This window comes from Mytilus californianus, unplaced genomic scaffold, assembly GCF_021869535.1.
Source record: "Mytilus californianus isolate M0D057914Y unplaced genomic scaffold, xbMytCali1.0.p SCAF_11, whole genome shotgun sequence".
Taxonomy (NCBI): Eukaryota; Metazoa; Mollusca; class Bivalvia; order Mytilida; family Mytilidae; genus Mytilus; species Mytilus californianus.
In genome coordinates, this window is record NW_026262593.1 from 49,372,886 (window position 1) to 49,386,325 (window position 13,440).

The following is a 13,440-nucleotide window of genomic DNA, read 5'->3' on the forward strand; positions in this document are numbered from 1 at the left end:
CACGTATACAAACCTAGCTGTCGTTGTCGATTAAAGTACGTTGAATATAATCATGGATAATGAAGGGGAAGCATATATCTCATTGCGTACTGTTTTAACTGCTGTAAATCAACAAAGTAAAAATATTGAGGAAATGATTGTTTGCTAAAGTGAAAGAGAAAATTAGTGAACGTACACTTGATGAGGAAATATAAAGATTACAAGATTCATTTTAACTCTTATACTGAAACTCTCCATGATGTTGTTCGGACTTTGAAGGCCATAGGAAATGGGCAAGTAGATTATGCACGAGATTTGATATCATCTACCATAGACATGATGAAGCACCGCAACAAACTTGTCAAAATATCTGACACCTCTGAGGGAGATTGGGATACCGCTAGCAATATGACACCGATAGATTCCGAAGATGAAGCTTAATTATTCGAACTGATAATAGAACTGTCCACAGGAAGAACATGAAGGCTACACAGATAGAGGAACTGGTATCAAATCTAAGGTCAGCAATCATTCTGTCGTTGGCCTTAACAACCTCGGTTCAACATAATTCCCTTTCAAAGGGGACAGTGCAAATTACACTACCGGTCTAGCTGTCTATACGTCAAAAGTAGTAAACCAGCAACCAAAACCAGGCCACAGTGATTTTTTTTAAAGGTGAGTATTATAATTCTTTTGATCTTTTACTTATAAATAATTATATTAATTATAATTTGACCAATACTTATTTTGAATATGAACTAGGTTAATCTGATATTTTGTTTAAGGTTAGACTTAGAAGAAACATTCAATTTTGGATAGATATTGGTGCGCATAAATTTATTATAGATACTATAAGATATGGTTACATTTCATCCTTCTATTCAAATTCTATATCGGTTTATTTGTCAAATAAATCTCTGTGTCTAAACTACTCTGGCAATAGCATAAAATGTCTGGTGACGGACAATTAACAGACAGAGTAAAGTTAGATTTGCTGTTATTTATTTGCTTTTTTAATGATTTTGAAGAATATACATACACATATAACTATTTTCGATTTTGAGATGTAATATTTTCTGCAACTGCTCTAGATTAATGGAGAGTTAAGTAAAAAAACAAACACATCAAAAAGTCGAATTGAGTGAAACTCGACTCGAATTTGTTTAGATTCTCTTTTATTTGAGCACAGTGTACGGAAAGAAAGATATAATAGCGGGCATTTGTATGTCTGTGCATAAAAATGAAAGAAATCAGTCATATCAAAATTGACGCACCCGGTTTAGTCAATGTGTACGACCCGGTTTTGTCCTTGAATGTCACAATGCAGATCATTTCATAGAAAATAATGCATAATCGCATGACGAAAATAAAAATCGGGCGTTCAATAGGAGTTTCAGGAATCATTAGAAAACAATTTCTTTCAGAGGATAACTTATAATTTGTTTGAATCCGTACATATCTGAATTCCTGCTATATAAGAACTAAAGCTAATTATGTTTTGTAGATAACAAAAACTACATTTAGATTTGTGTATATCTATTACGTGAATTAAAATTTTAAAACTGAGAAAGTGTACGACCTTGAAAATTGAAGGACGCACATTTAATATGTGGTTTTCTGGGGAAATAAGATGGTTGTCGTAATGTTCCACTCTGCCTAAAGGAGAAGGCAGTATGATCATTTGAAATTAAAAATTCCGAACTAAATGTTCATTATAAAGCAACAGAATAAGACAAATGTATATGCATGCAGAATAGCCTTAAAAAGGTGAATTCGATGCGGCGCAAATGATCACAATAATTAATAGATAAAAAATCTATTTACCCCTACTTGTTACAAAAATACTAAGTATAAATTAGTATAATAGTTTCAGGCCATATAGAAATTGCAATGATGATTATGTTATTAGTAATTTTACAAATAAAAGGTGTATCTCTTCATTTTGTACGGTGTAATGATTACCGTACATTGACAAATGTTCTACAATTTAAGCACGTTGATCAAGTATAAAATTGTCAATATGCAAGGGCGGACCGGAGATTTGTGAAAGGGGCGTATTCATAAAATTGATTTTGTGCGGCCGAGGGTAGCAAGGGGCACTGTTTGGGACGAGTTTATGTTAAACAAAACATCATATATATAAATCGTAAAAAACATCATAAAATAATAATTTCTAGCCACCAAACGTGGGGAAGGCATACTATCTCTTCTTCCCCTGCATCCGAATACCATCACAAAATGTAATAAATGAACAGAGACATATGACAATCGCACATTTACTATAGAGGCTCTGTAATCAAATGAGTTAACTTTTTTAAAGTTTGTTTCTATGTTGTGCTGCTTACAGTTTCTTTTTTTTGTTCCTTTAATTCGTTTTGCTTTTTTAGGGGGTTAGTAGGCGGCACTAACACGTTCAACCCCGCCATTCTGTTTGTGCCAGTACCGTATCCAGGAGCCTGTAAATCGGTAATAACCTTTTGTTGCTGTATATCATATTTGTTTTTCGTTTTTAATTTTGTACATAAATCAGGTCGTTAGTTTTCACGTTTTTTTTTACATTTTTCATTTGGGACCTAAATTACATTTCTATGCCGTATGTGCGTTTCTCGTTGTTAGATGCCAAACAGTGGCCTATATTTGTTATCTTTAACGTCATTTGGTCTCTGATGGAAAGTCATCTCATTGTTATTTTTACTTTTTCACAATGAATTGCAACTTAGGCTGTTCTAAATAAGACAAAGATATTGGACCATTATGATGTTGCAAACTAACTTTTAATTATAAAAAGAAATAATTCTTTCAGGCCATGTTCTGTGATCATTTTAATATAGGTAGGAATTATATTTGATAATATTTTTAGACCAAGCGTCAGCAAGGTATAAATTAGTGGCAAATATAATGTCTACCCATGTTAAAATGAGCACAGAGCATGGCATTATAGAATTATTTCGATTCTAATAGGAAAGTTTAGAACTTGAGTACTTTTAAGTCTTTCTCTCAGTGTCCGTCAATGAATGAATGGATGAGTAAATACATTGTAAACATACCGTATAGTATAGTTAAGCATACTATCTCCACTGATATGGTAACATTGATATGCCACATCTGCTTATTTTTACACCAATACAGTAGTAAAGAAAAAAGTCATCAGGAATAAATGAAAGTACATGCTATAAAGTATTTATTTTCATTTAAACTTAGTTCAAAGATAAGTTCAATAAGGTATACGTATAACATTAGAAAGTGACTACTCCTTATTTCGAAAAATGAATTGTAATACGACAGGTTTGTATTTCAATAACGTATGCACAACATCTTTTTGACTTACATATTTCATTTCTTTCGACGGGACATGTCCAGATCCGTGTAAACGTAGCTTTTCATAAATGTGTAGTTTCAAAACAAAACAAAAATGGGTTCTATATTCAGACAAAACCGAGTCCTTATGTAGTAAACAGCATTGAAAAAACAGGGTCCTCCCATTTTGAAATGACCCATTTCTTTCGTTCCATGAACAGAAATACAAATACTGAGGTGCTCATAGTGAGCTTCATATCTTTCTGTCCATACCTTTTTTCCGTACAATACGTACAATTTAGAAAGAGATTAAACAAATTCGTGGCGAGGTTCACTGAATTTACCATTTTGATGTGGCTTTTGACTTTCTTCTCCATTAATCTAGAGCGGTTGTGGAAAAAATTGAATCTCAGAATCGAAGGTAGTTATATGTGTATGTATATTCTTCAAAATCATTTAAATAAAAAGAAAATGAAAGACATTCTACCTTTTCTCTGTCTGTTGATTGCTTGCACCGTACCGGACATTAGATACTATTGAGTCCAAACATGTTTAGCCGAGATAGTTTCGAACACATTGTAATTTATCAACTTCAAATATACATATTGTGTGAGGTTCGGCTATTCTGATTAATTAGCTAGTGGTTTAATTGTGGAGACGTCAGATATTTCCTTTGTTGTGAATCCTTTGATTGTTTCTGTTCAGTCAAACAACAAAAGACGTGTAATATTAGATTAGAGAGAAATTACCAGACATTTATGAAAGCAGAGTGTAAACTGTGAAAATATGCGTATTGCATAACCATACATTAATACCATTTCATATATGTTTAAGTGTGACGTACAATCTGCATATCAACACGTCGATATTTCCCCGCCTCATTACTAAATATCTTGGATTCGCATTGGACTTTAATGATGTTAAAAATATTTTAGGTTTCTAATATCATGAATTGGTCTCTGAATTGATTGTTATATGTTTACTATAAATAACCGGAAGCGAAGCGAAAAACCAAATTTGTAGAGAGAGTCAACAAACGTAAACATCGCTTCGTCATCGAAATAAACTATATCTTATTGTACATTTTATACACGTGCTTACCTGAATATCCATGCTTCTTTGTTGATTGTTTACAAAGGTAACAATTGGTAAACTTCGGCCTAAAAACACGACCATTTAATAGCTGCCATATTTTCACAAAAATACTGACTGAGTGAAATATTTTTTGGACAATTAAAAAAATGGATCCGTAAAAAATGATAGAATCGTGCACAGGAGACTAAGTTTATGATATATGCATGCATTGGTTCACGAAAATTGGATTAACATTATTTCTTACCAGTCCCTCGTGTCATATGTCTTTAAAGATATATAAAAAGAATGGTGCAAAATGTTTGCCTGATTGTGGTGAAGATATGATACATTTGGTCTGAAACCATCCAACGACATCTGACAGCAGTTATTGTCTGTCCCTTACATTATTAAATTTAAGGTTAATTAATTCCTACTCAAACGTGGTACATGTTAAAGCCATAGGGTCTTTTGCAAACTGTTGGTTGACATATGACCTTGAAAAAATTACAACCGGAAGTGACCTTGAGTAAACAGGAAGTAGCTTATTTTTCACTTTTTTCATGAAAAATACAAAGAAACTATTTTTTTTTAAAGCATACACAAACCTATCATTTAAGACCAGATGCGACCTTCAATAAACCTGAAGTACCTTATATCTCTCTCTTATTTATGGCAAACGTATATAGAAACAATATATTTTGGAATCAGTGTGAATAAAGCTATCATGTGAGTTCAGAAGTGACATTTTTTAAACCGAACATTGACAATCATCTCCCTTATATCAGGCAAAAATATATAGAAACATATATTTATTGAATCAGAAACCTTTGTTCAGACACCAACAGTAACTTTGAATAAATCGGAACTAGCTTCTCCTGAATAATTTAGAAATTTAATTTTGAAAGACCTTCAAATATTCTCAGAACAATTAATTTTTAATTATTATTATCATTATTTTCTTCTTCCGCGAAACCCTTTTCTTGTGGTATAAAGTAATTTCGCAAGATGTCGCTTATATATTTTGGATATTATATCGAACAGTTATTGTGCTTTTAAAACTCTTCTTTTTAAGTAAGATACTTTTTTTATCGTAAGAGTTATCTCCCAAACACTGTTTTTTTGTTTGTATCTCTACTCCGTAAACATAAAAGATAACGACAAGTTTCATTTTCATATTTATTCGTTACATACTCAGACATTTTTGACTGGTTTGAATCGAAAATATTAAGTGAACTCTTATAGGAGTTTTCTACCTTTACTAAATTATTTTTTTGTTATTATTTTGTAACTCTTAAACAGTAAGCCGTACAGAGTCTTTTAATTTGATGTCCTTTTGTCGTAACATATAAATTGAAGTCAAGTTCAAAGGTCAAGATCATGTCCTCAATTTTGACTTTTGCTAGTTTTTGCATTATCTCTGATACTTTTACGAATGTGACCTACCGAATTAGACTATTTACCGGGTTTGTAATACAATGAACAACACGACGGGTACCAAATGTGGAGCAGGATCTTCTCACCCTTCCGGAGTACCTGAGATCATCCCCAGTTTTGGTGGGATTCGTGTTGCTTAGTCTGAAGTTTTCTATGTTGTGTCTTTTGTTCTATTATTTGGCTGTTTGTCTGTTCCTTTTTTAGCCATGGCATTGTCAGTTTATTTTTGATCTATGAGTTTGACTGTCCTTCTGGTATCTATCACCACTCTTTTAACGTTATATATAAAATGTTTACTTAAAAGTGGTGAAGATATGATATATTTGGGCTGAAACAATCCAATCTTATCTTATAAGAGTAATTGCCCTTGAAAATTTGTATTCTAATGTAAATTGATTATTACCTCAGATTGGTACATGATAAAACCATAAGATCTTTGGGAAAATGTTGGATGACATACACTTGTATGACCTTGTAAAATTATCAAGGGGAAGTGACCTTGATTGAACAGGAAGTAGTGGTTTATGCATAAATTTCATGAAAAGGACATAGAATCAATATATTTTTTTTAAATGGGCATTACTTAATTTATCATTTTAGATCAAAAGTGACCGGAAGTAGCAAATCATCTCCTTTATTACAGTCATAAGTATCAACAAACTATATATGTTGGGAATCAGTGTGAATACAGCTATCAAAGTAGACTGGAAGTGACATTTTCTTAAATAAAATAGCCAATGTTCGCCTTTTTTTAAATGCAAAAGTATATATATAAAACATATATTTGTGGAATCAGTGTAAATACAGCTATCATATGAGACCGTAAGTGACAATTTTTTAACCGGAAATTTGCGATTATTTCCCTTAGTTCAGGTATACGTATAAAGAAACCATCTTTTTGTTAAATCAGCATAACAAACTATGCTTCGACGCCAAAAGTAACTTTGAGTAAACCGGAAGTACTTTCTATAAATATGAAAACTTTTCTTGAAAAGATTGTGCTGAAGGGTTGCGTAGAGAGAAAACAAAATCATAACTATCAACATAATTAAAAGGACCATTAAAAACAAATATTTGATCTAAAACCTCGAAAAGAATTGTAACAACTCCAAAAGTTATTATATTCAATACTATTGTTTGCATAATCGTTATAACAAAGTTAATAACAAGTTCTTTTTTCAAACATTTGTGTGAAACAACATAATAATATTTATTCATCAACTATTTCGTTACAAATTTCATCAAGAGTCCAATCTTCTCTTGATTTACCCTGTAACACTCTACTCAGTATCCAAGGGAATAAACAGCTGAACCAACTTATTAAAGAGGGACGAAAGATACCAGAGTGACAGTCAAACTCATAGATCGAAAACAAACTGACAACGCCATCAAAGTAGACTGGAAGTGACATTTTCTTAACTAAATATTAACTTATGAACATAATATAAAAATGCACAATTGTCTACTACAGAGACAATTGGTAAACATTTTTTCAATAAACAATAACATTGAACTTGTTGATTTAAAGCTATCTGTGTCTACTCGCTTATTGATATCATTTTCAAAAATACTAAAAACATCTAACATCTTTTTGTTCTCTGCTTGGATACATAATGTGACTTATAAATAGAAAAACTAGGTACCGTTATTAGATAATTCAAAATATAGTTTTTACTCTCTGTGATTTTATATCCAAATATAAGATGTTGTAATTCAATAACAAAATTTTACTTCTTTTAAAGAAGTCATGGATTTTTTTTTACAAAAATCTAGCCTTTGCAAAAATCTAGCCAAATATGTATAATACAGAAAATAGTGTGCATAATCTTCTTCTTGGTTATAAACATTATACTTAACGGTTTTAGTTACATGTATTTTCCACTGCAAAAACAGTGTTTTTTCGTTGGAACAATATCTTGTTATAATTTCAATCTAAATATTTTAAGTTTATTTTCAGTCATATTTTAAAAAATTAATTGGTACAATGAATTCATATTATATTTTCTTTTATTTCTAAGAATCTAAGCAATCTGTGTATCCCTATTGATGGCTCTTGTTTTATACTTATTAAAGAGTGATATAACATGTTATTTGTTAATAATGTAGTCTCAGTATGATTTTTTTCTCCAAATTACCTTATTTCTCTGAATATTAAATGTAGTTTTAACAAAATTTAATTTTTGAACAACTTGGGTCCATTCTTTTGGGATAGATTTTTTTTTATTTATGAAAGTCAGCGATCCAGTTTATTTTGAACTTCAATTTGGTTAGAATGTATATTTCCGATAACGACATTTCATTATCGATCATAATATAAATGTAAATCAGATGACTCTTAATTAAGTTCTAAAATATAATTGGTTTATTACCAAATTTTATAGATTTATTTTCCATTATTACTTGTTTTCTTATATCAGCAAACGTGTATGATTGTTTTGTTTACCCCCGCCAGTCAAACTCCAAGACTTTATTACTCCTTTATAAAACTCAGGCACTAAAATCTATGTTAAATATTGACAAACTTCCGTTTGAAACATTTACATATTTAAATGGTATAAGCTTCCAAGTTCGACATTTACCAAGTGAACCTAATTACCAATGATGCTTTTAAAGTCACAAAATAACTTTTTAAAGTCAACCATTGTTAGACCCCCCTTTTCATATGGACCTATCATCAGGTTTCTTTTAAGTTTATCTGTTCTTCTATCCCAAATATATTTATAGCTACTTTTTCTGTTTTTCTTTTAGATAATTTTATGAAGTTAGACAGATGCTTCCTATGAGCAAACAAAGGTAATATTAAAGTCTTTATAATTAGAATGTTTCCTATAATCTTAAGATTTCGTTTTTTCCATTTCACAAATAATTTGTTCATGTTTTCTACTTGACAATTCCACTCTATTTTTTGGCATTTCTCTTTATCATGTCCGAAAAACACCCTCCTTTAATTTGTTTATCTCCCCACCTAGTCCCGACAATTTAATCTTTACATGATTTTCATTTCCGAACGCATAATCCCTCTGTTTTATTTCTATTTAATAAAACACCTGAAAAAGAAACAAAACATTTAATTTCGTTCATTGCAAGTACCACAAAACAGTATTGTGTCGTCTGCTAATTGTGAAATACTTAATGACTTTTCCTGTCTTGTTTTACATTTATTCCATTTCCATTTACATTTTTAGTATTCCTAAATCTCTGGGCAATAGTTTCAATAGCCAATACAAATAAAAGAGCTGATAAGTACATACATGTCATATTCAAAGTGCATTTTTGAAAGTTTCTGTAACCCACTCATTGTTCACAACACATGTGTGTATATCTATGCACATGTTTTTTTTGTAATTAAGTAACCAGTTAATTTTTTTTAATAAGGTAACCAGTATTTAGTCGGGACATTCATGTGGGTAAAAGATTCAACTTTAAGATGGGTAGTGACAGTAATACTCTCGGTTACAAATTGACTTTCTGTGGAGCATATGGACCTGAATACTACAAGAGACCTCATAATCGATAGGGACCGTGATGTCAAAACTTTGTTATAAAAAACGACCTAAATATCGTCCCCATTTTTATAGATTGGAAACGGTGTCATCAAGTCATAAAAGATTTGACATCACGGTCTCCATCGATGTTGAGTTCTCCTGTAATGACATGACCATATGGAACATATCTAAAACTAGATGTTTCGGCTATGTACTATCAATATATGGAGGTATTTTGCTGTTGATGGTAGATTCATTGAATATACTAGATACATTTATAAAATCAATACCTCCATTTTTATTGCTTACTTTAAGAGACCGTTTATCATCTTACGGTTTATCGGTACTAGGAAACAGCTTGTAACGACAGAAGTCTGTAATAATACGGATGTATTCATACAACGGCATAAAAATGAAATTTTATAACGCTCCAAGAAAATATCATATAGTTTACTTAGTCTGAAAACTATTAACATTTAAACACAAATAAGTCAATTCAAAACAGTTTCTAAAAAGTAAAAAAAAAAAGCAGTTACTTTTACTTTTGCCCAAATTAAAATAAAAGAAAATTATTAAATTTACTGACCAGAGTGAAAAATCCTGTTGTCGAAAACGTCTGTGACTTCAAATCCTAAAATAAATAGAAAAATCAACAGATCAATGAAATAAAATAAATTCAAAACGTCATATGATACTGACAAATTTTAGTAGTCGCTAGAACTCGTGTTAATCAACATAAAACTAAATATAAGATTACATATAGTAAGTCAAATACCTAGACTCAGGTGTCTATGAGTGAATAAAAAAAAATATTTGTGTACATGTTTTATCCGGAAAAAAAGAAGCACAAATGTAACGAAAACACCTAAATAGCGTAACAAAGATCAATTTTTGATTTGTTTCATTTAAAACATTATTCTTGGAAACCTGTCTTTTGTGCATGATGAATATTCTATAAAAATGATTTGTTATTATTTTGAAATTTCTGTTTTACGTGTATTCTTTAAGCTTGGCTTTGGGTAATTTGGGTAGGTTATGGTGTTTATAGATTTTAAAGCATGTAAAGGATAATTTTTTTCGATTTTTTTTGGCTAGAAATTATCTATAGCAACTCAAAATAATTCTCACAAAACCATTTCAGAAGTCTTTCAGTTATTTATGTAACCATGGAAATATAATGTTGACTGACACTCCAATGCAAAATTAGCACATTGGCATCACATTGATTTTTTAAAGAAGAAAACAAAAGGTTCCATTCAAGTATGTCAAGTACGTGATAACTCCTTTGAGTAGTATCTGCGACGCCTTCGCCTGTTCTGTGTACTAAATCTAGTCGTATCGCGTGATTTGATATCGAGTGTCATATCTACTTACCAAATTGAATAACCATGGAAACACCAACGATTATTTGTGAATCGCCACATGAAAACGATTACCTGTTACCGTTCAATAAATAAAGACAAAAGCTAAAAAGATTAAAAAAAATAATTTAATAGAATGGCAAAAGAAATTCAACTGCGTTCGGAAAGAGGGCAAGAATATTATAAATACTTTTATAAGTTTTAATCATTGGAACTTGGAAATCGGAAAATATCCAATATAAAAATTCCCATGTACCTCAAGTAACGTGTTTGCGGAAATAATGTGTTTCTCGTGTAATATGTAAGATGGCGGTGATAGCTCAAATTTAAGTTACATAATGTAAATATTTATCGAATGTTACAAGACTATTTATGTTTTTTTTTCAAATATGCTCAATAGAAGAAAGTGTTATCAACGTCAATAACAAATATGTGTTAAAGACTAAAACTCGATAATAATTACACGCACGTGATGACTTCTATGTGGCTTGTATCAGATAACGTGACGGATGACTTGTTACACCTTATATGATAATTCAAAAGTTAAAAACAACCTTCAACCTAATCCGATATTTCTCTGACGTCTGATAGATTTATTTTTTAGAATGGCTTAACTTTAAAAACGTCGGGATGCATTTTATAAACGATTATTATGATGGGCTCTCAGTAATATAAATTTTTTTTCTTCTTAAAATTCTATTAGTGGAACCAGATTTATATTTATTTTTGTGTGTAAATGCTTAACAGTTCTTAAACAACGACTTACAACATATGTTAGGCAATGTATGTTTTTGTTTCTTGTTTAATTGCATGAAATATTTGCCATTGGACTTTCAGTGAAACAATCAATTAAAATATTTGTAAAAAATTTAGCGATAAACATCAATAACAGATGCAGATTAAAACTTTTTTTCCTTAAACAAGGAATTCGTTGTTATTTAGGCTAATTTACAAAAAGGAGATCTGAGATAATTGCCCAAGCGATATTTCATTATGTTAAAATATGATATCTTTTTTTCTCGATAATGCCCTTAAACAACATCTTCGCCCGCCGATACGGAGAACTAAAGTTCGAATTATTTTTGTTTAAATTTCATGAAATACGTTGGCACTTGACACTCAGTTAACACGTAATTATAATATGTGTCTAAGTTAGCAGTGAACCTCGATAAGAATTGTAGATAAAAACTTTTCATTTAACTTCTTATAAGAATTTTATACTTTTCAAGCCTGTCGTGTATATAGGTGTAATACTATCAAAGTAAGTCACATCCAGTTGCATACGAAAAAAGGTCGAACAAAGATATTCCCTTGAATTCGACAGTTGTGTGTAATTAATCTATATTTCATTGCTGTAAACAATTTGTGGGTCATAAACATATGTCTTAGGTATAACAAAGCAACCTTTTTTTTATTTGGGGTTTCTATAAAATCTTTTGGAAACTTGGGGTTACATGGTTACCGAAGCTTGTACACAGGTAAAAAAAAGAGGCGAAAATTTAATTGGTTAACTGTTAGTGGTTATTTGGTGGTTATTTTGTTATAGATAAAGGCAACATTAGTATACCGCTGTTCGAAAGTCATAAATCGATTGAGAGAAAATCCGGGTAACAAACTAAAACTGAGGCAATGAAATGTTATGTGAAATGGTGTCTATAGTACTAGGCAGGATAACACTTTACTCATGTCAAGAATGTTTTTATCTAAAACAAAAAAAAAAATACTGAACAAGTTTTCAAAAAATTCAAATTTAATAAAGACTAATAGGGGAAAGCAATTGTGGTATTAAACCTATATAACAGTTATGCATGTTAAGCCAACGGCCCTGGTGTGAATAAAAATCTTACAATTTAGATTAATAGCAACTAAACCTTCAATGTTATTTTTACATTTCAGTTTTTTTGTGAAAGCATTCGTGGGTTTTCGTTTCGTTTCTTTTTATTTGTTTTAACGCAGCAAAACCCGTCAAAGCTGACATATTTGTCATGAAGTGACATGATGGTTAATGTCATTTCCGTGACAATTAATTATACATCCGATTTTGCCGAATCACACTTTAAACGTTTAAAATCGGTTTGTTGGAGTTCCTTTCAATATAATCATGATAATACTTCCATGCAATGACAATGTATAATGCACTTTATCACATCATTCTGAATGCAACTGAATGTTCCACAAATGAACAATAAAGGGAAAACAACGGAAAACTTAAACACTGAAGTGCAACAAAAACAAACCCAAATATGCATAGAAGACCGTACTTTGACCTATAATGGTTTACTTTTACAAATTATGACATGGATGAGAGAGTAGTCTTATTGGCACTCATACCACATCTTCTTATATCTATAGAAGAAGCAGACTTTTTGATAACAGCTGCTAATAAAAGACAAATTTGCTATGAAACATAAACATAAACTGAATACTAAATGTATACATCTGGTTTTTTTCTCTTATCACGCGTTTGTGTATCACAAGCCCGGTAGTCAGCACTTATGAGTTGACATGAGTTATCATTGATATGGTCATAAGTATAAAATAACTGTTTACAGAACGTGACGTGTTTGAAATAATAATGCTTTTCTATCTGAGGAAAATTTACCTAAGCTGTATTTAGCAAAACTATTAGGAATTTTTTGTCCTCTATGCACTTCAACTTTGTACTTTATTTAACCTTTTTAAAATTGTTTGATTCGTCGAGCGTCATTGATGAGTCTTTTTTAGACGAAAAGCGCGAATGGTGCAAATACAAAATTTATATCCTGGTATCTATGATTAGTTTATTTACAACCACTGGGTCGATGCCACTG

At 31.0% G+C, this 13,440-nt stretch overlaps 1 protein-coding gene across 1 annotated transcript in view; it reads right to left on the minus strand.

Moving 5' to 3' along the window:
• Nucleotides 1–13,440, minus strand: part of LOC127720249 (acetylcholine receptor subunit alpha-like 1) — a 36,031-nt gene that overhangs the window by 7,731 nt on the left and 14,860 nt on the right. The window contains exon 3 of the mRNA XM_052226736.1: nt 9,856–9,900. Within this exon, the coding sequence (XP_052082696.1) occupies nt 9,856–9,900 (45 nt within the window). The remainder of the gene's footprint in view (nt 1–9,855; nt 9,901–13,440) is intronic.